The sequence below is a fragment of the Eurosta solidaginis genome, chromosome 4, assembly GCF_040869045.1.
Source record: "Eurosta solidaginis isolate ZX-2024a chromosome 4, ASM4086904v1, whole genome shotgun sequence".
In the NCBI taxonomy this organism is placed as follows: domain Eukaryota; kingdom Metazoa; phylum Arthropoda; class Insecta; order Diptera; family Tephritidae; genus Eurosta; species Eurosta solidaginis.
This window is the reverse complement of record NC_090322.1, coordinates 240,449,767-240,474,964: the sequence shown is the minus strand read 5'-3', so window position 1 is coordinate 240,474,964 and position 25,198 is coordinate 240,449,767. Positions and strand designations below refer to the sequence as shown.

Sequence of the window (25,198 nt, the reverse complement as noted above, 5' to 3'; positions counted from 1 at the left end):
AGCCCCAAAAAGGAATTTTTACTTTGGCTGTACAAAGTTAATATTTACTATTCATGTTTCTTAGTACCGGGATCGAAATGAACTCTATCAAATAGATACTTATGTACAAATTTCTTTGTTCGAAATTATTTCTTGTACCTCTTAAACAAGCATTTTATCACATTTTTCTCTATAACTTAATGCGTATACCTTATTTTGAAGAAAACAAATTTAGATAAAACTCAGGATCGAGTAGTATATATATACATCTTCATATAAATTTTTTTTATAAATGATGAATTATAAATAAATTTGTAGTTGAAATGGGAATGCTGGCGTCGCCAATTATTTAGAAGGCATAAGGTAAGGCAGGTAAGGGGCCACCGAAATTTTAGGTGCGTCGGTGGCCATGGTTATTTGAGGGTGGGATAAAGCACCGGGCGTCGCAACACCACCCGCGGCGCCCCCTATGTATATTCGGCCCTTTTCTTTTTATTTTTAATTTTTTCAGCTTTTTTGTTATTGTTTGGTTTTTCAGCGGTTTTTTTTTGAATTTGATTTTCAGCGTTAGTAACCGGCCATGTCCGGTTCGGTAGTATTTTTTTGCGTCAGTTTTTTTTTGAATTTGAATTTAAAATTTTGGAATGTTAACGGTCTGTCCGTGACATCCGGTTCAGCCGGATGTTGTTTTATTTTGTATTGATAAGCGTTTTGAGTCGGTCTCTGCGCTTCTGCCAGGTTTTTTGAATTTGACAGCTGCTCGTTTTGATAGGCATGATAGGAACATTTTTCTGTTTATGGCGCAGGAACAGTAAGGTTGGCAAGGACCCGCCCCAGCCGACAATGACTAGCCACTGTGCACCAACACATCATGCCGACCGCCTTCCTTACTGCTCCGTTGTAAATGCGCAACCATAACAACTAATATATACAACCGATCTCTATGATTTTTTCAGACAACAATATATGCTATATACGTAAGTATTCGGTGAAATTTGAAGCTTCTAGCTGTTAAAATGGGGCTAAAATTTGCAAAAAATATATATATATATATAATATATATATACTATATATACCACCATATATATACTATATATACCACCGATCTTTATGATTTTTTCAGACAACAATATATGCTATATACCTAAGCATTCGTTGAAATTTGAAGCCTCTAGCTTTTAAAATGGGGCAGTAATTACGAAAAGTTCCTTATCTGAACAATCGGTTGTGGGGGATATATACTATATATACGACCGATCTCATCAATTTTTTCAGGCAACAATATGTGCAATATACGAAAGTATATGGTGAAGTTTGAAGCTTCAATCTGTTAAATTGGGTAAGATATTACAAAAATCCTCTTTTTCTGAAAAATCGGTTGTATGGAGGATATATGCTATAGTGGTCCGATGGTGTTAGTCCGAATGGTATGGAATGGAAACATAAAACTTAGCACTTTTTGTATGTGCAAGTAAAATGTTGCCAATGTGTTGGTTTCATTTAGAGTTTGCCATCTCCTTTTGACAATCCCTTCGACCATGCAATGACATAAATAAAATCAGCTGATGAGATGAGCCAACCTGTACATAATTGAACCTTGGGTTGAGTGGATCAAAAATACTGAACAGTACGTTCAGAAAATTACAACTCAACTTTTAATCAACACTTGTGTTCGATGAAAACACCCGTTGAATGGGCAATGCTATGGGTTTATCAATGAGCGCCTAATAGTAATTATGCAAATTGCAAATTTTGTAAAAAATATTCTAATCTAAATTTGTTTTGTACATAGAAAGAACTTCAACGACATTAGCAACAAAAAAAAAATATTGCGTAGGCCTACATCGTATACACACAACACAGCATGGCAAGGCAGCGACGCAATGCTGGCACAGTTGCTGGTGCCACCAATGCAAAAGCAAACAACAATGCATCAAATAAAACAAATACTTCCAATGGGATGCACAATCAAAACGATGCACATTCTACCAATAGTCAGACTGGTAACAGTGGCGGATCGAGTTCAAGCACAATTTCATCTGCCACAGGCAACAAAAAGTCATCCAAAGGACCTCATAATGATAACAATAAAAACTCTTTCAACTTCTCATACATGCCCAAACTAAGATTGGATCCATGGAAAACATCGATCGGTTGCGTTTGTCTAATTGTTGCATGCATTTTTGGTTATCGAGGCTATCTAGAGACACGTGTAAATACACCATTCGATAATGAGAAAATTGTAACACGTACTGGCTTAAATGAGCCCGCACGCTATTGGGGCTCCTATAGACCTCATACTTATTTTGGTATGAAAACACGCGATCAGAACTCCATAGTAATGGGCCTAATGTGGTATACACCATCTAATCTTGGACATGGTGGCAAGGGTATGCGTCATTGGTGTGAAATAAGTGATAATTTAAATAAATATGGTTGGACGCATCATGATGGACGTACGTTTGGTGTACAAGAAATACATGATGCACCGTTTGAGATCAAAACATCATTTGTTAAGTATGGTGAGAGTAGGCGTTATGGTGGTGATTGGACAGCACGCATATCGGTGCGTAATACAACAAAAACATATGACCGTTCCATATCTTTGATATGGTATGTGGCATTAGATGATCGTACAATGGGTAGAATTCGTTATATGTCCAACGGTAATAGTCCGGAGGCAGGCGTTGTCGGCAATACGCTCAGTTTGGGTGAATTTAAGGTAAGTTACTTTCAAAACGTATGTATTTCCTATGTTGGATAGACTATTTCGTCTATTCCGGAAGCGGCAAGGCTTAACAAAGCAATAAACAAGGAACAAATAGAAAGAAAGTGTGTGCAAAAAATAAAGGGCAGAGATAGATAGAGCAAACAACCTGGGCTAACATCACATTTCAAGATGCGCTGTTGTTTAGATGATACCGGAGCAACTCCCTAAGACAAGCAACGAGAAGGTATGCAATGTAGACCGTTTTGTTGGAGTAGGAGGAACAAAACCCACCCGCACCTTATAAAAACTTAAAGGAACATTAAGCCTTGACGTGTAGTGCTGGCTCCATAGCACCACCACCGCGCTAAATGGCATTGGCACCCAGATAAATTGCGGTTTAAATCAAAACCCTCACCAAGGAACAGTACTCGTTCCGCTGGGATTCAAGGGGTTGTGTAGCGCAATATATAGCTTCTCCAACCCAATTGTCAACCTCACCTTCTAGCGGCGAATCCCGTTTCACTAACAGACGAGGCTCTGGCGACCCCAAGCTCCTCATGGAACTTGGGGGTGGGGAGGGAGGGATGGCCTGAAGGTTTAATGTGGCCATATAAATCGTTCCCGAGATGGTTGGGCCAGCACCTTATTGGTGCTGTGTTACCGGAGCGTATCGGATCTGTATCCGACAAAGGACCATCACATCGATAACACTCCCCAAAGCCTTCGTGGACAACGTAATCGCTACAACAACAACTCGTTCCGCTAGACCTATCAAAAGCTTTTGATACGGTCAACCACGGCACGTTACTGCAAGACCTGGAAGGGTCTACCCTTGACCCATGTCTTAAAAGGTGGACCGCAAATCATCTGGGTGGTCGGCAGGCATCGGCGCAATTTAGAAACGAAACATCAAAACCAAGAAGAATTAAACAAGGGATGCCACAGGGTGGTTTCCTATCCCCACTTTTGTTTAACTTCTACATATCAAAGCTACCTTCGCCACCAGAAGGAGTTACTATCGTTTCCTACGATGATGACTGCACAATAATTGCCACAGGCACAGGCCCACAGATCGCTGAGCTTTGCAACAGAATAAACGGCTACCTCCGTGATCTCTCCTGTTTTTTCGCCTCGCGAAACTTGGCATTATCACCGGCTAAATCCTCCGGGACCTTATTTACAACATGGACGTCCCAAATGTCGACCATTTTGAACATCCACGTCGATGGCACTACGCTGCCGACTGTCCCACATGCAGCCGCAATTGTATCGAAAATCCAGAGCCGTAATAAAATCCTCAAATCTCTAGCTGGCAGTACTTGGGGGAAAAGACAAAGAAACGCTCATTACCACTTACAAAGCAATTGGCCATTGCATGCTACGCGTCCCCTATATGGTCGCCAAGCCTAAAAACTACACACTGGAAGAAGCTACAGGCCTGCCAAAATACTCCTTTTTATGTCCCCAGAACACTGTCTACATAATGAGGCGATAATACTCCCCATCAGGGAGAGAAATGAGATGCTAACCAAACAGTTCCTGTTAAATACCCTGAAACCTGGGCATCCCAACAGACATCTGATTGATGAGGGAACACCGTCCAGGGGCTTAAGGAGTCATCTCCGTCAGCATGATAAGGAAATACGGCACCTGAGGACTCAGCCGTATGAAGCCAAAAAACACAAGGAGGTCCTCAGTGAACTCCACAAACAGGCGTCGGACCTTTATGCCAGGAATTGCCCGGTGAATCCAGTACTCAAAGAACAGTACCCAAAACTTGCGGAAGAGGAACGCACACTCCCCAGGGAAACGCGAGTCACTCTAGCTCAACTTCGATCTGGATACTCTAACAGGTTAAACTCTTACCTATCCAGAATCAACCCCAACATACAAAATGTATGCTTTGCTTGCAATGTGTCCACACATGATACCAACCATCTCTTTAATTGTAATGTGGATCCAACGCCTCTAACACCCCCTCATTATGGTCCACCCCTGTTGAAACAGCAAGTTTCCTTGGACTCCCGTTAGAGGATATTGATGACAATTTGTGATCGGTCGCACCTATTGGATGGGGCGAAGCACTGCTACAACAACAACAACGGGTAGTGCTGGCATATACCTAGAAGGTGTAGGGAAGAAATAAAAAGGTATTTATACCCAAAGTGGAAAAAAGCCTTAGACCACTCAGTTTAACAGACATTGCTGTGAAATCAAAGAGAATGAAATAAGTTGGCACTTCCTTCAGTGAGTGTCACGGTTAGCATGTCTACATAACGAGGACTGATCGACGGACACCACATTGTACCAACATACTACTTAAATGCAGAATGCGATAGAGTGGGGAGACGTAGGGCCTGTGTCTTCTTAAGCATTGAGGAAGATTTGGAAAACTCAATCCTCTGTGTCATTATAAGATAACTAAGATTGGCGAAGGACTGGAGCGGAGCGCCGAAATAAGACCGAATTTCAAACCTAACAATACAGCCATTATTCGCTCAGTGCAATGAGAACATGTCTTTTGTGGAATGCTGTTAGAGGGTGCTAAATACCTCGAAGGCACTTTCGATTGCTAGATGTTGTAGAGAAAACACGTTGCCAACGCAGTGCAGTACTGGCGAAGGTAGGCAAGAGCCCTTGCAGCCTTTGTGGGTTCTGCCACAGCTAGAATGCGACTTTCTGAGGGTACTCGGATTGGATGCCATACTGAAGTGAATAAGGGTACAAAAGTCTTATAGGTCGCAGTGCCTTAACTCACCACAAATCAATTTAATTAGAGTTCTTTAGCGCATCTTAACCAGAAGATAATCATACATAATCTCTAATCTGTAAATTTCCAATCGAAGCTTTATTTTAATTATTTTCCTTTTATGAAAATTAGGTGCGCTTCAATCCCATTAAAGGCAAAATCCTACACAAATCATATTTGAGCACAACTGCGCCGTCGCTTAGCAAATTAAAGGAAACTATATTTTCATATTTTCGCATATTCACCGATGCACGCGGGCATCGTTATGTTGGTCTACCAGGTGAAATGATCTCACAAAATGGCATTGTAGCGGATGATCCGAATTTTATTGCCATACAAATTAGCACTGAGGTCGATATATCATTAGATATTACATATCAATCGTTGAGCGAGGTGCATGGTGAGAGTATATTAACACCACGTATTGGTAAAGCATTCACGGAAACATTGCAAGAGCAACTAACCGATTTCGATATGCGTTTCGAAGACACCTTTCATTTACGTGCCAAAGGTTATGCGGCAAATGAAATAAAATTTGCTAAAGAAGTCGTAAGCAATTTAATTGGTGGCATTGGCTATTTTTATGGTTCGAGTAAAGTTAAATCAGAATATACACCAAAACCTGTGCCATATTGGCGTGCTCCACTTTACACTGCGGTACCATCACGTTCATTCTTTCCGCGCGGCTTTTTGTGGGATGAAGGCTTTCATGCGCTTTTAATTTCTTCATGGGATTTAGATATTACGCTGGATATTATGTGTCATTGGTTTGATTTACTGAATGTGGAAGGTTGGATACCGCGTGAGTTAATTTTGGGTGCAGAAGCGCTTGCTAAAGTACCAGAAGAATTTGTTATACAACATAATACGAACGGCAATCCACCTACGTTTTTCCTTACGCTAGACAAAATACTTGCACATCATAGGCAAGAGCTTTCGAAGAATGGGCGTTTGGATATTTTGGAAAAACTCTATCCACGTTTACAAGTATGGTTTAATTGGTATAACACCACGCAAGATGGTGATGTCTTGGGCACATATTATTGGCGTGGCCGTAATGCATCGAGCGATTTTGAGCTGAATCCTAAAACGCTGACATCCGGCTTAGATGATTATCCACGCGCATCACATCCCACTAACTATGAACGTCACGTAGATTTGCGCTGTTGGATGGCGCTGGGCGCTAAAGTAATGAATGACTTATCTGACATACTAGGAAAGGATAGTACTAAATATTATGAAACCTACGCTTTTCTCGCCGATAATAATTTACTTAATGAACAACATTTGAGTCCATTTACTGAAACCTATTCTGACTGGGGTCTACACACAGATTCGGTGGTACTTAAACGTCCACAAATAACGAAGAAAATGAAAAATTTTCAAGCACAACAATTGGAAATGGTGCGTGTTACTATCAAACAGCCAGATCCACAGTTTGTAGATTCCACATTCGGTTATGTAAATCTATTCCCATTTTTGTTACACATACTTGATCACGATTCACCACAGCTAGAAAAATTATTACGCGACTTACGAGATCCGAATAGCTTATGGACAGCGTATGGTTTACGTTCGCTATCAAAAAATTCGCCATTGTATATGAAACGTAATACGGAGCATGATCCGCCATATTGGCGTGGTCCAATTTGGATAAATATAAATTATTTAGCTATAAGAGCACTACATCATTATGGCACTATCGAAGGTCCATATGCCGCACTTGCACGTGAAATCTATAATGAGTTGCGTGAGAATGTTGTTGGCAATATATATCGTGAATATCAAAGAACTGGTTATGTTTGGGAGCAATATGATGATATGACTGGACAGGGTAAAGGTTGTTATCCATTTACAGGCTGGACCTCACTTGTAGTACTAATTATGTCAGAGCAATACTAATATCAATAACTAATTAGAAAATGTTTAATAAGCGAAATTTTTGAAAATGCCAGTCAATTTAGTCTGTAAGTTTTTATTGTATAACTTAACTAAAAATCATATGAAATTTATAAATTTTTCATCAAGACAACAATTTAAAGTTTGTTGGTTTTACCGTTTACTTGACTTGTAAGTTTGATCTCTACATAAATATTTTAATACACAAATAATTTTGTTTGCTACAAGTGAAATACATATTAGTTTTAGTGCAGAACTGAGGCTCAAGTTAGCCAAGCTTGATTTTACATTAATTTTTAAAATAAACTCTTGGTTTGACCAATAGCCATATCAACTTTTTTGTACATTTTAATTAATTATGTTGAAAAGTAGATATAAAATTAAAGCATTTTAAATATGATAGTTGAAATAAATATGAAATAAAATATAATTGTAACTGGATTTTGTTTTACTATTAGTGTTACCTGCTGCACTTATATAAGGTATCCAGAGTTTCCTGTTAAAGTTAATGTATGGCATCTGTTGAGATTTATTTTGCGTAATATTATTTTTGTACATTTCTATAAAACTTGATAAAAATGTTGTAATAGGGATCTTGCACAAGTCTCTATTTCCCAAGACCCGTTTCAAGAAACGTACAAGTCTTGTAATACAAGTAAATAGATAGGTTGGACAGTGTGGATGATTGCCCTGCAAACCAGTTGTCTAATTTTATTTGACTAATTATTTTGGCAAATTTAATTCGTTTTTCTTGCAGACTTGACTATGGCAGATAAGAGAAGCTATATTATTTTGTGTTCGTTTCATCGAAAAAGAGCATAGCGGGCAAGCACACTTTTAAAGGGTTGAGTGAAAAAGTGCAAGAATGTACTACTTCAGCTGACTTATAGCAAGGGTCCAGGCTTTTTGAAAAGCCATATGGTTAACTTTGGGTACCATGATGAATGTACGTCTTGATATATATATTACGGTAGACTCCAGCAAAATCTTTCTAAGCAATACTGGTAAAGTTAATGAAATCCATAATAAAATTGGGCACATCACGTGATCTGATAGAAAATAATCTATTATAGAGTTCATTATTAAAAAGTTAAAGCTTTTAAATAATTTTATTATTTTTATTTTCCTATATTCTATTTTCACACGCCATTTACTTATTCAATAAATAATATGCTTGGCATAATAATACGTACATATTGCTAATAATTTACATAGATACATAAGCGAATACCGTTAAATTAATACATACTTATTTTTTTCTTAATATTTTGATATGTAAAAATTAAAAATGTGTACACTGAGTTAGAGTAATAGTAAACTTGAAATATTACATGACTAAAAATACTTGTATACATTAAATTTGTTGGTTTTTTTTATTTTTATTTTAAAAATATATTCTACAGCTTAAGGTATTTTTTACATTCATTACACCATATACAACGAAAATGTTCACCATACAAAATAGTTTTACAAAGGAGTTCGATATCATAAATAGATATACATGTCATGGTTACAGTCGACGTCTTTATTTTTCCCACTGCTCACTCGTTCAATTCGTGTCCATATTGTAACGAATTTACTGCAACTCCGCTTATTTCAAATCTTCTACTAAGGTTCGAATCACTAAACTGTTGAATAAATAACTCCAATATTTAATAATGCAATATGGCCTTTATTAAAGTACTTCACAATAAATAACTCTACTATTGCCCGACAGATTGCGTGCTTAATCAAAACTGATTGATAGCTTCAATGAAACTGATCCGTGATGCCTCAGCCTGTGCCGCTATACTCTTCGGTTTCCTCGTTCACCCATTTCTCCTAAGGTCTAGTAATTTCGTGAACCTGATGCTAGTTTACGAGCTATATACACGTATATTTGCAATTTGTATCCATATGCGTGTGAAAATGTGAGCGGCTGATGATGACATGCGCTTGTGAGTATCTCTCTCTGTTGCCCCGCATGTATGTGTGCAGACATAATGATTAATTTGTTTACGTACATACAAGTGTAGCAGCTTGCTTTATTGTTTTTGTGGCTTTGTTTACTTAGTATCAGATTAGTGATGGGAGTATCACTTAGTATCACTAATATTCGTCGCAATATAAACTCACATTAAGTACCTACTGCATTTAAAGCTCGATAAATCCCTTACAACCGCAAAAGCACTAATTTGCGAAATAATTAAATAATGCAATATATATAAACCGAAATCCCAGTTTTTAAAGACTATTTACTATATTAACTAATATTGATTAAATTATTTCAATTTGTGAATAGAATACTTTCGCTTGACTATTGAAGTTCTAAACAAATTATAATTAAGTACACTTTAGGCGGTACATATATGCATTCATACGTAACATGGAAACATAAAAGGGATGCAGACCAAAAACTAGAAGTAATTTAATGTTAGGATGAATGTATAATTAATTTTATAATACATGCATTGCAATATGCACCTTAGACTGAACCGAAAAAAAAGTTGCGAAAAGACTGACCCTCAATTCGAAACTCGGAACCAAATTTTGTAAAACTTTTTTTTTTTTATATTTCTAAATATAGCCTACAGGGTCGTGTGCGGGGGCGAGCTACTTCAAACACCCCCCGCCCCCCCGTGGGCTTACGACTGAATTTTTTTCATAAAAATTGGTAGATGAAAGAGTGCATTTGTTGACTGATAGCCAATAAATATGGTAAAAAAAATTTTGATTAACTAGTTCTCTCGGACTCAAAAAATAAAAATCCGAAAATAATTTTTATCTTGATCTACATATATTTAAAGTCCAAAGTTAATAGTTTTGCAAGGACTTATATTACAAAAGGAATAACAGTTTCAGCCCCTGCTTTGAAGTCATTTTCACATACCTAGTTCTGCTTGCTAAATCAATTTCTGCTCCTTGAAGTATGCTTTTCGTTTCACCAAACTATGAAAAACGACTGCATGGGACTTATTTTGTAATTCAAATGGAATAGAAATGTGATTCAAAAGCTGTCAAATTACATAATTTTTTATGGTGTGTACATAATAACTTTAAGAATTAGTTTTGGAGCTTTTCAAGTTCAAAATACACAACAAAAATAACATATAATTTTTAGAAATCGTATATTAAATTACCAAGTTACAATTTATGATTTGCAAGGATAAGCGTTTTGTGTTCCTCAACATTACCTTCAAATTTAGAGGAGATCTTTTTTCAACTTTTTTATTACGGACAGCACCGGGTTGGTCTATACCAAGAGTATTAATTATAGGAAGGTAGTTCCATCTCAAATTGATCTATGCTTCGATTCTAACCCTTTTAATTCAAGGAAAAAAGAGCAAAAAATGTATTTTAATTTATAACTAAATTAATTTTTGTATGGGTATTGGATATTGAGTCATAAACATAGAATTGAACTCGCATTTTTCGAATTAAACCTCCAAAACAAAATTATGGACCTTCGAAGCTCGAAATTACACTTTAAAACACTGTACAGCCCCGACCGTTTTTCGAAGTTAGCCTCCAAAACATAGATATTGGCTTTCGAAGTTCGAAATTGAGCCTATCCTAATATTTTTATTGGTTTTATTTAAATAATGAAAAATGCTAAAATGTTGTCATGATATGGCTCCTTTCTTCATTGGAATTGTGTAAATTATTTCCTTTTCAAGCTTATATAACAGGAATTATAAGGGGTCAAAATGCAGACCTTCGAAAAAATTAAAAGCAATAATGTGTTACACAGCTCCAAAAGGAAAAGTTGGTGGGTCTCGTAACGCATTTTTATGCGCCGAACCAAGTATCAGAATTTGCTCAATGGATCCTTGTTTGATCCTAACGTCAAACTTCGGAAAACCGAAGGTTGAGCGTTTTTCAATAGATATTTAGGACTCAGCGCAGCAAACTTGATGGGAATACATTTGTCGCGGTGGAGTTTTAGCGTAGCGAAAGCTGGAATTTGCGGGCAGATCACCCATTTTTTTCTCTTCCGATTTGCGTCGTGCTGCTTTTTATTTTTTCCTACAGATTGGCGGGACGGGACCTATAGGTTTTTATGCTGACTCCGACATCTGCAAGACAGAAGAATTTTCACTGAGGAGCATTTCATGGCAGTAATACTCTCGGAGTGTTTGCCAAACCACTGCCGATGGACAGCCTTAGTTCTAATTAGAAACACTTTTTCCTAAATTTTCGATGTCTTTGTCCGGGATTTAAGCCCAACTTCTTACCACCACACCACGGCAGCCGCCATAACACCGCTAGTGCAACGACTAAATTGAATGTGGAGAGGCTAACGAGCTTTTCGGGTCTCGAAATTTTCACTTGTGTCCTAGAAGAGAAGCTCAAAAAAAATTAATTTTACCTTGACTATGCATTTTTTTTGTGAAAACCGTAAATACAGTTTTTACAAAAAAATTTCAAACAATTACAAGTTGGCACGTGTAACTTTAATAGTTTTGTAGAAATTAAAATAATAAGCTAACTAAAAAATGGAGTAGAATGGACAACAACAACAACAAGAGATCCAGTGGGTTAGGTGGTCAGAATATACCCGCGGTAGTTATGCCTGTCGTAAGAGACGACTAAAATACCAGATTCAAGGAGCTGTGTAGCGCAACGCTTTCAGGTTGCCAGCGCAATATATAGCTTCTCCAAACCCAATTGTCAACCTCACCTATCCGCGGCGAATCCTGTCTCACTAACAGACGAGGCTATGGCGACCCCAAGCTCCTCATAGAAATTGGGGGTAGGGAGGGAGGGATGGCCTGAAGGTTTAATGTGGCCATATACATTGTTCCCGAGATGGTCGGGCTAGCACTTTAATAGTGCTGTGTTACCGGAGCGTACAGGATCTGTATCCGGCAAAGGACCATCACATCGATAACACTCCCCAAAGCCTTCGGGGAGCAACCTTATCGCTACAACAACAACAACAACAAGTTTTAACCGAATTTGTTAAGAACCGAAAAAGTAATATTCAAGCATCATCAATTGACCAATTTGACATGGAAAACCCCCCAAGCGTTTTTGTTCATATATTATTTTTTGCTTTTATTTGTTCTACATACGAATATAGTCCGTGGCATTTTAATAAAGTAACCTAACTCGATATTGGACAAAAAATTTAGGTTGATTAAGTGGAGCGCTAAAATGGTGATAATTCGCTTTATCTTTTATTTACTTATCGTGATATTATTAACCATATCCCAGCCAGCATTTTTTGAAAATTTTTATCGAAAAATATTCAAATATCTTACCCCCAGATGATTGAAAAGGTTCAAATTTAAACGAATTTTTTATTCGAAAATCGATGTATCGTCGGGAGAAAAGTGTACCTCAAATGTGGTTATTCTTGAAAATCATTTACGATTCATATTTTTAAACCCTTTTTATTCTTTTTTTCATCATATTTGATATTTTTGGAAGATTGTGCTTTACTTGTTTTGGAATAACATTTGATTACTTTTCACAATCATTTTTTGATCATATTTAAGAACATTTTTCAATCATATTAAATGATGTTTTGGAATCATTTGTGAAAACGATTATGATTCATTTTCCATCATATTTAATACATAATTAAATACTATATAATAATCATATTTTATCAGCATATGAAAGCATCCGGAAGTTCGAAGGTGAGCTATAATTGGTAAGGTAATTGGCCATAAATAACCTGACCGATGTTCACACATGACTACAACATCCAACATCATCTATGATCATCATCTTAAATAATGGTAACGTGATGTTTTGGACAATCGTAACTCATGGGGCATGCTGAAGCCGGGTACAGGCATATCGAGCTTAACTTACCAGCGTTTCAAACACCACAAAACTTCCGTACACCGGTTCCATACAGTATGCCTTTTCTTGGAAGACGCATCTGGAGAACTGCTAGGGGTCATCTTTGATTAGGAAAAGTATTTACATTTATTTAAGTCTTGAATATGTTTTGTATTCTTATAATTTTTTTGAAATTTATGATTGAAAAAAATGTAAGCATATGAAGAAAAATCAGATTTTCAATGAAAAGTTTAGGTTCAACAAGTAAAACATTAATTATTTAGTCAAAAAGGGTAGTCTGAAAAGATTAAGAAAGTTGATTGAAAAATAATTTTAAATTTTGGATCACCGAAGGTAAACAAATTTGATTGAAAAGTTATTCCAAAATGTGATTTAATGGAAAAATGTTTTCAGTTATTGATGATCAAAAGTAAACTAATTTTATTATTCTCTTTGTTCATTTTTATAAAATCTTAAAATTTAATCATCAAAGTTATTCAAAAATGATTTCAGAAAGTGATCAAAAAATGATTTTCAGTTTTTGATCATTAATTTTTTATTATTTGTTTTGTTCAATTATACAATAAATCAGTATTTAGTCGCAAGGAGTAATCAAATTGTATTGATATGTAGGGAAATTCAAAATTTAATCACCTAAATGCTGAGTGGGTTATAAGTTTTTAGTTTGTTTGTTAAGCCAAACTACTTTAGGCAAACAAGCGCAATAAGCTATATTTGTAAAGAAAAAAAGTCTTATGCGTTTCCCTCCCCTCTCAAATGAAATGAAGTAGATAGTAAAATGTTAACACATTAGAGTATATAGCTTTGTAGTACTTATATGTATGAAGGCTTGGTGATGTTCAACATCAGAAAATTCTTTAATTCGTAATGCTTTTGCTGCGAAACGGTGGAAAGCGATCGAGCAGCGCATGAAATATACTTCCAGGTATACGCTGATGTTTATTTATTAGCTCCTCCAATGCTGCTGCCACCTATGGGGAGGTATAGGCGTTACTTACTTTTTCAGTAACATGTAATTTCAACGATAACCGCTCACCTTCAATTGTAACTCCTCCGGCGTCAATGTGCCATCGTACGCAATCGGACTACCCACAAATGTACGAAATTTCACCGGAAATCCACCATAAATAGGATAAACTGGTATACGCACCGTATTATATAATTTCATGAAAAATGTGCGAAATATACCCAATTGACGAAAGCCTTCACGTAAATTTTGCGTAAAACATGGTATAATTGGAACTTTTGCTTCCAACGCTACTTTGGCGAAGCCCACACGATTACGCCACAGTAATTCATAATAATGATCACCAAATTGTGCTTCATAAACGCCACCCGGTGATATAGAAAGTAAGTTACCATCTTTAAGAATTCCAACACAAGATTGCACTGTTCCGGGACTAATGTGAAATGCTTCGGAAATTGTACCCCAACCGGGTAATTTGAAGAGAAATCGATCACCTATACTATATATAAGTCGATCTTTTTGTAAAATGATACGTGAATTCAAATAGTACATGTCAATCGGTATTGCGCCGTGATAATAAACAATGAGCGCTGGTCCACTTTCTGGTATATTTTCCATACCAATAACTTCGTAGCCATGATAAATGCGTGCATGCGCATCCCATACCGCGGCCACTAATTTACGTCCGAACTCCCAGAATTTGCGATCTGTACGAACGGCACGCATAATGACTTCTCTGAAATGATAGGTAAAGCAAATTAGTTAGAATTTATTATTTATTATTACTATTTTTTGTTTTTTTTTTTTTTTCAAATAACAAGGTTTTGTGCAATTTCATTATCTCAATAATATTTATTATACATAATTGCGAAAATGTGAATGTTCGAACTTTTGAATGCCAATAGTTTGTCTTTGTGAGTTAATCACACCAAAGTCCTCAACAGACTTCCGGAGGAATAGCTACTTCCATGATTATAACTCCGCGGTCCGATCTTCAGTGCGAGTTCAAACAGCAGTTAAAGTTGACAAAATTTTAAATTTTCTACTTTAGCGCGATTTACATCCGAGGACATTTAGGCTGAGCTTTTTTCCAATTTGCGCCGTGCTCTTTTTTAATTTTGCCCACGAATTGGCGTCCCAAATGGTTTGACTATACCAATATTTATGCAGCAAAAATTTTCGGAATAATAACCGCAATCGGTAGCGGACTTTGCGCAATCGGAATTAAAGGGTCCGTAGCATCACTAGTGATTTACGTATACTAATGTATATAGAATAGATACATTTTTATGAATGGAATTTGGTATGTTAACGATTTTATGTACATTGTATTGTATGTCGTCATTATTTGTAAATTTTCATTAAAGCAACGAATATATTTAAAAAAAAAACACTAATAAGTATGCTTTCTAATGTTTGGCAGTCTTAAAAAATATATATACTCTACATTAGGGTACCTAAAAAAAGTTGAAAAATATTTAAAGAGCTGCCACTGGTAAGCATGAGTTTGACAAAGTTTAAGGTATAGCGTTGCCAAATATGAAGTTTTTTACACTTCAATCAGCTAATCTCTGCACTTTTTTTAAAACATGCTAAGAACAAAGTGATGGTTTTAAAAATGGTCTTTGGGAACTATTTAAAAGGTAAAACTTTCCATTTTTATCTTCTGGAGGGTTCTAGTTTTTCCTAAACAAATTTTTTTTTCATTTTTGATAGAGGGGCTCTCCCTCGTCTCGCCGGGGCTCGCTTTCGTCCCCCCCCCCCCCCCCCCCCCCCCCATAAATTTACTTTAACTCCCAACACCAGACAAAGCGCGACCTGATCCAATTTTAGATACAAATTGACAGTTTTTTGACTTTTCTTTTCCGTCAGGTAATGAAAATACCTAAACTTTAACAACAATTTACTTGAGTGCTATAATTTTCATCATTATTCATAAAACTAACCATCCACTAATTCCTCCACCAGATTACATACCAGATATACATACGTTGAAAGTAATCATGTTTAATTACTTACATAAATATATGTATGTTCATATCTTAATACTTTAAATGGGTATAACTATTTCAACTACGAAATCTTTAGAAAAAGAACTTTGATACGAGTGTTCATGTTATTAAAGAAATTTCATATCTTACTTCCAAGAACTTAAAGTTGGTTTCGTAACCATACAATTCATCAAGCTTCAAAGTGCGCTTAGTTGCAGCTTTCATATATGTATTGGCAACCCTTTGGAGCGGATATCTGTTGCAACTGATCTAGGTATTATTTTCGATCCGAAATTAAGTTTTAACATACACATCTCAACCACTATAAACAAAGCAACTACTGGTGTACTAGGATTTATCAAACGTTGGACTTAAGAGTTTTATGATCATTGGTGCTCGCGTTACAATGATTTCTACAACTGCATTAGCCTTGAATGTTCGTTTGCCGCTTTACATACTGCCATACTCTTAGATTTAGCCTGATATTTTAATATTATTTTTTCTTACGCAACACGATGTCAAATTTTTATAACATTAATTTTTATGTAACTCTTTTAAATTCTTTAATCTTAAGGATAGCTTTGTAATTACATGCATAGCTGTTCCATTACAATAATTAGTCGACCACTTTGTGTTTGTGTCGACTTACAATAAATAAATAAAAAAATCTACCGAGGACGCACATCCTAGGCAACATGTAGATTTCACGGGGTGCCAAATATTTTAACAATACGTCGTGCGGCAATACTGCTCATAAATTCATACACACATATGCAAAACTTTATGCCCAGTCATGCCCGACCCTCAAGAGGTACATATACTTCGTTTTTCCTCTGTTATAAATGAATATAAGGCTTACGGGAACGGTTCCTTATTCGCATTGAAGAAGCGTGCGTTTCAAACTTCTGTAGGTTCGGTTAGGTTGCGATGACTGAGCTGGACACTATGGTAACAGCTCACTACTTAGGCCACCAATGGGCCCATTATAACAGGGCATTTTTTAAGGATTTTTCACTAGGTGGCCAAAAGAAAAATATCTCCTCGACATGACTGACCATACCGGTCAGCTTTTGAATATTGCCATTTTTGGTCAAAAAAAAAAAACATGCTGTGGCAACCGTGGTTATGACTCACTCATACCAAAACATTTGCAATAAAACAAGTAATCCCAGGAATAGTTATTTTTCATATCCAACTTATTACATACTTGGCCAAACATTTTTTATTATATGCTGACAAAAATCCTCGAGCACTTGCAGTATTTGTAGAATTTATATATGTCACGGAAGTCGTGAGTACCTATGTTCTTTTCCATATAAATCCTCATTGATAGTATATTTGATGAACTATCATTAGAGTTGGGATTCTACCGGGTATTTACCATTTTTATGGGTAAATACCGAGAAAATACCCGGAATATTCCTTTTTTGTATCTTTTTTCGGGTATTTAAAAATCATTTGAATCGAGGCTGCTTGGAATTACAATTCAGCAATTAAATTTATACGCCATTTGAAATTAAAAAAATTTCGTTTTTATTTTAAACAAACAACCCAGCAAACACTCGGAGTCAACAATTAGTCTGAAAGGAGTCCAAACTTTGGATCGTTTGCACTCGTTATGAACTCATTTAGGAACCTGAAGCGAATGCTATATGCTTATATTTTGCCTCTAACATAAGTCTTATACAGACCTTCTTCCGATATCATATATGAGCCTTATTGGCGTCATATACTGCTAATTTTGAGCCTTTTAATGACACTACTTCAGGGCTTTTAGGAAGAATTTTTGACATATATCCGAAGCGGAAAACATAGGGGAGAATGTGATAAAACTCACATGAGGATAAGATAGAAATGAAATAAGTATTAGTTGAGTTAATTATTTATTTAGAATAAATTGTCGCAGAAAAATTTCAGAGTTTTTTTCCGGAGCTGCCTAGTTTACTAATTCTAATATTTTTCGTTTGTTTATAATTTCATCAAATCGGAGTCATAAAAGACTCTAAGGTGATAGCATTTTTGAAGCTTTTGAAGCATATTAAACTCCAGAACTGTAAGAGAATATTTATAAGGGACACATATTTACCCAAACAAACAGGCTCACGGCGCTCATAATTTAAGAATCCGAAACGAATCCAAAATAAGTGGGCAATATAGGAATCAGAAAAGCGTCGAAACGCGTAGGAGGGTAAAAGAAAATTTAATTTTTGCCTTTTATTTAACGGCCTAAAAGCTCCTAATCTTGCATGCAAAAATTATGATTTATCAACTATTTATGTTCGTCACAGCGAGTTTGGAACAAATTTTGAAACTTTGTTACGATCACTGTTCACTTTAATACAAAATGAATTACATTTGTACATTATTTTTACCCTTCCTATTCTTTTATTGTATAATAGGCCGGGTCGATTTATGGGGAGGCAAAAAAATCGCCCATTGATCTGTGAAAATCATATTCTAGGGATCAAAATAAGAAACTTTTCCGAAGGAACCATGCCTCTAAAACGAATTCTGATGTCCCCCCCTTTGGGTCGAACTTGCAAATTTTGAAAAATCTTACTTTGAAATGCCTATTTTTTTTTCTTTTTGGAGTTTATTTTTCTCTTTAGAAATTTATTTAGTCAGAACATATGTAAATGAAAAAATTAATTTAACTTAGTAATAGAAAACAAATTAAAAAAATTATTAGAAATTAGCGTTTTTACAACCCCCTTTTAAAAGCAAGGCATCACTGTGATGCATTTGCATGTCGTGTTGTGTGGGTTTTTTATTCAACCGTTTTAAAAAATGAAGGTATCACTGTGACACAATTGCAGATCGTAAAATTACTTGTGTTGTTTTTTTTAAGCCACCACAAGACACAGCAGGTAGAATTAAAATTGCCCCTACCCAATTCGTTTTAGAGGTATGGTTCCTTCGTCAAAGTTCCATATTTTGATCCCTAGAATACGATTTTCACAGAGCAATGAGCGATTTTTAAATCGACCCGCCCTATTGTATAAGCATCTTTTTTAGGCTCAAATGATTTACGTTAATAGGCTCATATAGGACGACCATTGCAAGAAGGAAATACATTGGTTTCGGCCTCCCAAATGAGCACATACCGGCTGTAAAGGCTCCAATTTAGATATTTTCCGACTCTTTTTCGACTCAAAATGTTTACTGGGTAAACTTAAATATTTGCAACGGCATGCATTATTGGCTAAATATTTTTGAAAAACGCTGGATTACAGATTAAAACTAATTCAACCGATAGCATAATGGATAACTACCCACCAATATAGGACAAATTGGATACATTTTGGAATGAATTTGTGTGTTGGTTTCCCATATTTTCCAAAAGATTATTTTTACCCTTAAAAATAAATAAATAAATGTAAGGCGCGATAACCTCCGAAGAGATCTAAGGCCGAGCTTCTCTTCCAATTTGCGTCGTGCTCCTCTTGATTTTCCCTACAAATTGGCCGGACGGGACCTACATGATTTTATGCCGACTCCGAACGGCATCTGCAAGGCAGATGAGTTTTCACTGAGAGCTTTTCATGGCAGAAATACACCCGGAGCGCTTGCCAAACACTGCCGAGGGGCGACCCCGCTTAGAGAAATTTTCTTCTAATTGAAAAACCTTATTTCTAAAATGTTTGATGTTGCTTTGCCCGGGGTTTGAACCCAGGGCATCCGGTGTGGTAGGCGGAGCACGCTACCATCACACCACGGTGGCCGTCATGGGTATTTATTTTGGGTAAATATTTGGGACTTTACCCATTTTTACCATGTATAACCAATTTACCGTGTATTTACCATTTGGGTATTTACCCCTTTCCCATCTCTAACTATCATTCATTCGTTGATAAATTTCTTCGATTAGCACCAAAAACTTCATTAGAATTAGCAAGTTATATATTTTTTGAAATTTTTGGGAAATCATGTATGTTCAAAAAATTTCTGAGATTATTTCAGTTAGGTGTTGTTCACGCATTTTCGAAATTTAGTTGTGGCCAGATTATGATTACTACGTGGCCACGGCGGACTACTACGTGGCCATTTGGCCACGTTCGTATTACTTAAAAAATGCCCTGCATTATAATACCCCATAACGCCTCAAAGAGGACCCCTACCCTGCATAAAGCGGGTCAAACCACTTCGTGGAATTTATGTATTTTGCTGGATCCTTGACTTCATAGCTAGAGACCTTAGCAAGGTCATGTAGAAAAGGTTTACCAAGGATGGCCAACCTACGCCTACTAAGCGCTGGGCAATGACAGAGAAGGAGCTGGACACTCTCCTCCTCTTCTGCACATCTGTAGCTGCGACAATAGTCGGAGGTCGTTACCCCCATTCTAGCACCATGCGTGCCTATTAAACAATGCCCTGTTAGAACCCTTATCAGGGACGATAGAACTGATTTGTTAAAAATCAGAAGCGCTCTTGTACGCTCCTTGAGGGCCAGGTTAGCCTGGATGTCTCACGATGATATGGCTGACCATAGTCCATTTGCAATTCTTAGTGCTTGTGTTCACACGAAGCCTGAAAGTGGCCATGGGTATACCTACCGAATTATTTCCCGGAAGGATATGGTGCCTCTTCTGGCCAGCTCGCCTGCTCTGCAGTTGATTCAATATCCCTGTGCCCAGGTACCCATATAAGGCTGATCAAACGTGTGTATGTTAGTGTTAATTTAAGAGGTTGCAAGCTCAATTTATAGGTTCTCCAACCCAATAGGCATCTTCACGCACACGAGGTGAAACTTGTTTATTTAGCGTGCGAGACTCTAGGAACTCCCAAACCGTCCCCGAGTTGTTCGAGTAAATGTCTTGGCGGTGTTACTTTTTTCCGGAACGTAGCGAATCATTAACCGACAACCATCAACATCGATCGGAGTGTCTTTATTGCTGCTAGAAGAACGCGGTAACATAGTCCTTTCGTGTTATTTATCATCTTAATAGCTAGGAGTTTATCTTGCTTCTTTGCGATGACGCCTACGTGTTGACTTCGGATGCAAAATGGCTTTGTAAGCTTTCTTCTTCCTTTCAGCACCAGCAGAACTTTCTTTATAGTACCAGTTGCACTTTCGAGTTCCCCATAAGCCTTTATTTTAGCCTATTTGCTTATGTCGCTCCGGGTAAAGCCGGTTTTAGAATAAATCAATCCTTGGAAAATCTGAAGTTTTCTTATAAATGTAAATACGAATACATATTGTAGACCTTAAGTATATTTTAACTTGTTTAATTTGGTTTGTTTACAGTTATCAGCAAAATTATCCATAAAAAATATGCTGTAATTGCTGTCAGTAATTGAAAATCATTACCGGTAAGCAATGTTTTGTATTACATATGTACATAGTAAATTATGACAAGAAAAAATAAATAGTATAATATATATCTATTTATCTTACCTATGCAGTTTATATATGAATAACATTACAAATGATATGTAAATAAGTGCCACGAAGACTAATGGAAGTAGGAATGTTACAATCAACGGCCAAAGTAAGCGATACAGCCATAATGAGTAGTCCAAGTCGATGTAGGCAGCTGAAAGATAAGTAAGAAGGATGTTTTAAAAAATATATACAAAAGCCCGTTGAAAACAACTCACAAAGAAAATCCTGTATACTTTTTGTATAGTCCTGGAAATAATCCATCGCTTCGAGTATTTTTTATTATTCTTAAATAGAATATATTACTTAAAACCGCTACACTGTTGGGAAGCTGAAGTTGCTGACTAGTATTGTGAGTAAAATGTGTATGAATATGCGCTAAAACAAACAGGTGACGCTGTCTACGGTCGGCGGTAATGGTCAGCTCAGTGCAATTCACTCCCTGACGTGTTGCTCTGTTGTTTTGCTTTGTTAGCGATCCGCCACGGCACTCCCGATTTTGTTAGCTTAAAGTAAAACTAAAGTTTAAGTTTTTAAGTAAAACAAACTTTAGGTTTTGTTCTTGATTTTTCGACCTAATTTTCACTTTGTTCTTATTAATCCGACCACGAATCGGATTGATGTACTCTCTTTTTTATATTTATATTTTCTGCCGTTGGTGAATTTCCTACTTCTGCCTTTGTTATTAAATTGCTATTTTTTTATTATATTATTTTATTAGTGCTCTTGAGATTGAAAGCTATAATGACTTTTTTAATTTATAAACCTTTCCTTATTTTTTGTAATTAATTACCCCATGTGCTTTATCTTTGTTCTTTATCACACACTTTTTTTCTGAAACTTTTTTTGTTTACTCTTTTTATCCAATCGTAACAAAATAAAAAATTAAACAGCTGTTTTCCGATAAGTGCTATGTTTTGAAAAGAGTTTCGGTTAAGGCTATAACAGATTGTCTATACTACTGCGTGCAGTGCCAAAGAAGAATAGTTGCTCCATGCTTTTGACACATATTACAGTTGACGCAAGCGACTTTAAAGGGCCCATTACTCATACTTATGGCTCCCACACATAAGCAGTTTTTTCATATAGATGAGTTTAACACATAAAAAAAAATAAATGTAAGGCGCGATAACCTCCGAAGAGATTTAAGGCCGAGCTTCTCTTCCAATTTGCGTCGTGCTCCTCTTGATTTTCCCTACAAATTGGCCGGACGGGTCCTACATGTTTTGTGCTGACTCCAAACGGCATCTGCAAGGCAGATAAGTTTTCACTGAGAGCTTTTCATGGCAGAAATACACTCGGAGCGCTTTCCAGACATTGCCGAGGGGCGACCCTACTTAGAAAAATTTTCTTCTAATTGAAAAACCTTATTTCTAAAATTTTGATGTTGCTTTGCCCGGGGTGTGAACCCAGGGCATACGGTGTGGAAGGCGGAGCACGCTACCTTCACACCACGGTGGCCGCTGTTTAACACATGCTTATGCATTATGAGTAGATTGCACGCATTTTTATGGAGAATGGTAGAATGAGCGACACTGGCGCCATGTGATATTGAAAAGCACCCAACTCCCCAATTTTGTTCCAAGCAAATCATAAAAAGAAGAATTTAACATTTGCTTTGGCTAAGGGTGTTGGCAAACTTTGCAAGTGAAATTATTTTTCCCACTGGATGGTAATTTTTCTAACATTTTTCGCAATTAAAAACTGCAATATAACAATCGAATACGACACAAAATATGTTAGCAAGTATTTTTGTTGTATAGGGAGAATGTTTACAACAGTGTTTCGCAAAATTTTGTATGTGAATGGGCAAGGCGTAATAAATTTCAATTGCCAAGTCTAAAGTTCCTTCATATTTACAAACGCAACATCTTGGTTGATTGTGGCGATGTTATTGGAATGCATAAGCTTGTGTTAAACGCATCTATATGAAAAACGTCATTGTTCCGCGACCTTTAGCATAGACTTGACTTGAGAACTGTCACTTACTGTTCTGTTAAATGAACATTGCATCTTACTGATTACTCAAAACTTAGCAACACTTAACTAGACTTAGAAGTCTGTTGAATTTTGATTTTCTATATAAGTTCTAAGTGACGTTTATATTTAGATATGCTATTTGTTTGTTTCCATTTCATTTTGACATTTTGTCATACAAATGCGCTAAGTGGAGTATAATCGTGGCTAAGTTGCCAAGTTAACGCCGCCAAGTCAAGTCAAGCCTATGCTAAATATCAGTAATGGGCCCTTAAGCCCCGTCACATAAGTAGTAAAGGCTCCATTACTGATACTTAGCATAGACTTGATTTGGCTTGCGAACTGTCACTTACAGTTCTGTTAAATAAACATTGCATGTTACTGATTACTCAAAACTTTACTTGACTTAGAAATCTGTTGAATTTTGATTTTCTATGTAAGTTCTAAGTGACGTTTACATTTTGAGATGCCATTTGTTTGTTTCCATTTCATTTTGACATTTTGTCATACAAACTGACATTTATTTAAAAATAAATTTCAACGCTGATTATGATGCCAGATTTTATGCGCCAAGTGGAGTATAATCGTGGCTAAGTTGCCAAGTTTACGCCAAGTCAAGTCAAGTCAATGCTAAGTATCAGTAATGGGGTCTTATAGATGCGAGGTCGCCCTTTGGAAGTGATTTGGCAAACACTTCGAGTGTAAAGCTTTGCAGATCCCATTCTGAGTCGGCATTAAACATATAGGTCCCGTCCCCCCAATTTGTTGGGAAAATTAAAGGGAGCACGTAAATTGTTTAGAAAGTTATTTAAATAAAATGTCAGGTAGTTGCATGAATAGAGTTGCCATCTGTGAATGGTCGATAACTATCAACGAAAGTATTTGTTTATAAACTTGATCTTGCTGAGCTCTGAGTTGAAGTTAATGCGAAATTCCCAATAAAATACATGTCCGACTATATCGCAAACAATTTGAAAACTTTGAAATTTTTACTCTTATACCATATAGAATACAAATGCTTGGTTTTTCAGTGCGAGTTTAAACTACAGTTAAAGTTGACTAGAGTTTGACCTTGCCACTTCCGCCACTTAAGCTGAGATGAGCACCAAAATTTTATGTTATCGAATAAATACCGGCCGCACTGAAAGACCGGCCGTAAGGAACTAATTTTTGAAGCACATTCTGCTCTCCACCTAACTTTATCTATCAGGTTGACCTTGATTTAACGCAGTGGGATTACACTGGGGTAAAAAAATTAGAATACGTCCAGACAATTTAAAACTAAGCACTTGGTTGCAGAATCCAAGACCAAATAAATAAACCCTCTATCAAAGAGAATGGATATACAATACAGAAATTCAAGATCAGGAGTTCACCATGCGTGTTGTTATTCTTTCCTTACGAGGCTAGGCTCTCATTGTCATTCATAACAAAGCGCATGGTGAGTTTCTAAAGGAAAACAAGCCTGTTTTTAAAGAAACACCAGCCTGTTTCAGTATATTTTGCAACTCTACAGTGCGCCCTCTTGTACATCTATTCTCTTTGATTAAACTGATAAGACAGATTTTGCACAAGTGTGCCACTTAAACCAAAGAAGATAAAAATATCCATGATAAAACACCTACAAGGTATAACAGTTTCTGATATTACATAGTTCTGCAATGAAAGCAATTTCAATATTTTAATTGCTTTATTTGTCCTCTTCCTTTTATTCCGAGATTGACTTTTTAATTTTATATTGCACAAAAACTTT

The 25,198-nt window shown here is 36.5% G+C and overlaps 2 protein-coding genes across 3 annotated transcripts; one reads left to right on the top strand and one right to left on the bottom strand.

Annotated features, from left to right (window-relative positions):
• The first annotated feature begins 1,569 nt into the window (after window positions 1–1,569).
• Window positions 1,570–8,717, top strand: GCS1 (mannosyl-oligosaccharide glucosidase). Of its 2 annotated transcripts, XR_010953167.1 has the most exons (4): window positions 1,570–1,709; window positions 1,772–2,701; window positions 5,571–7,405; window positions 8,095–8,717. XR_010953167.1 is itself a non-coding variant. In XM_067785271.1 (3 exons), exons 2-3 carry the CDS (start codon window positions 1,844–1,846, stop codon window positions 7,338–7,340), a joined length of 2,628 nt encoding a protein of 875 aa, XP_067641372.1. In that variant the 5' UTR covers window positions 1,570–1,709; window positions 1,772–1,843; the 3' UTR covers window positions 7,341–8,717. The 2 variants fall into 2 exon arrangements, 1 of the variants encoding a protein (XP_067641372.1); XM_067785271.1 differs by having other exon boundaries at window positions 5,571–8,717.
• LOC137251146 (DGAT1/2-independent enzyme synthesizing storage lipids) lies at window positions 8,435–22,310 on the bottom strand. Its single transcript, XM_067785272.1, has 4 exons — window positions 21,687–22,310; window positions 21,484–21,622; window positions 14,167–14,833; window positions 8,435–14,101 (listed from the first exon to the last, which is right to left on the bottom strand). The coding sequence occupies exons 1-4, from the start codon at window positions 21,730–21,732 to the stop codon at window positions 13,988–13,990; spliced, it is 966 nt and encodes a 321-aa protein (XP_067641373.1). The 5' UTR covers window positions 21,733–22,310; the 3' UTR covers window positions 8,435–13,987.
• Between the last annotated feature and the right edge of the window lie 2,888 nt (window positions 22,311–25,198).

Excerpts from the sequence above, each read along its gene's own strand:
- GCS1 (XM_067785271.1), top strand. The coding sequence starts at position 1,844 with ATGGCAAGGCAGCGACGCAATGCTGGCACAGTTGCTGGTGCCACCAAT. Across the intron at positions 2,702-5,570 it reads TCAGTTTGGGTGAATTTAAG|GTGCGCTTCAATCCCATTAA; the intron begins GTAAGTTACTTT and ends TATGAAAATTAG.
- LOC137251146 (XM_067785272.1), bottom strand. The coding sequence starts at position 21,732 with ATGGATTATTTCCAGGACTATACAAAAAGTATACAGGATTTTCTTT. Across the intron at positions 21,623-21,686 it reads AAGTATACAGGATTTTCTTT|CTGCCTACATCGACTTGGAC; the intron begins GTGAGTTGTTTT and ends CTTATCTTTCAG. Across the intron at positions 14,102-14,166 it reads CGGAGGAGTTACAATTGAAG|GTGGCAGCAGCATTGGAGGA; the intron begins GTGAGCGGTTAT and ends ACCTCCCCATAG.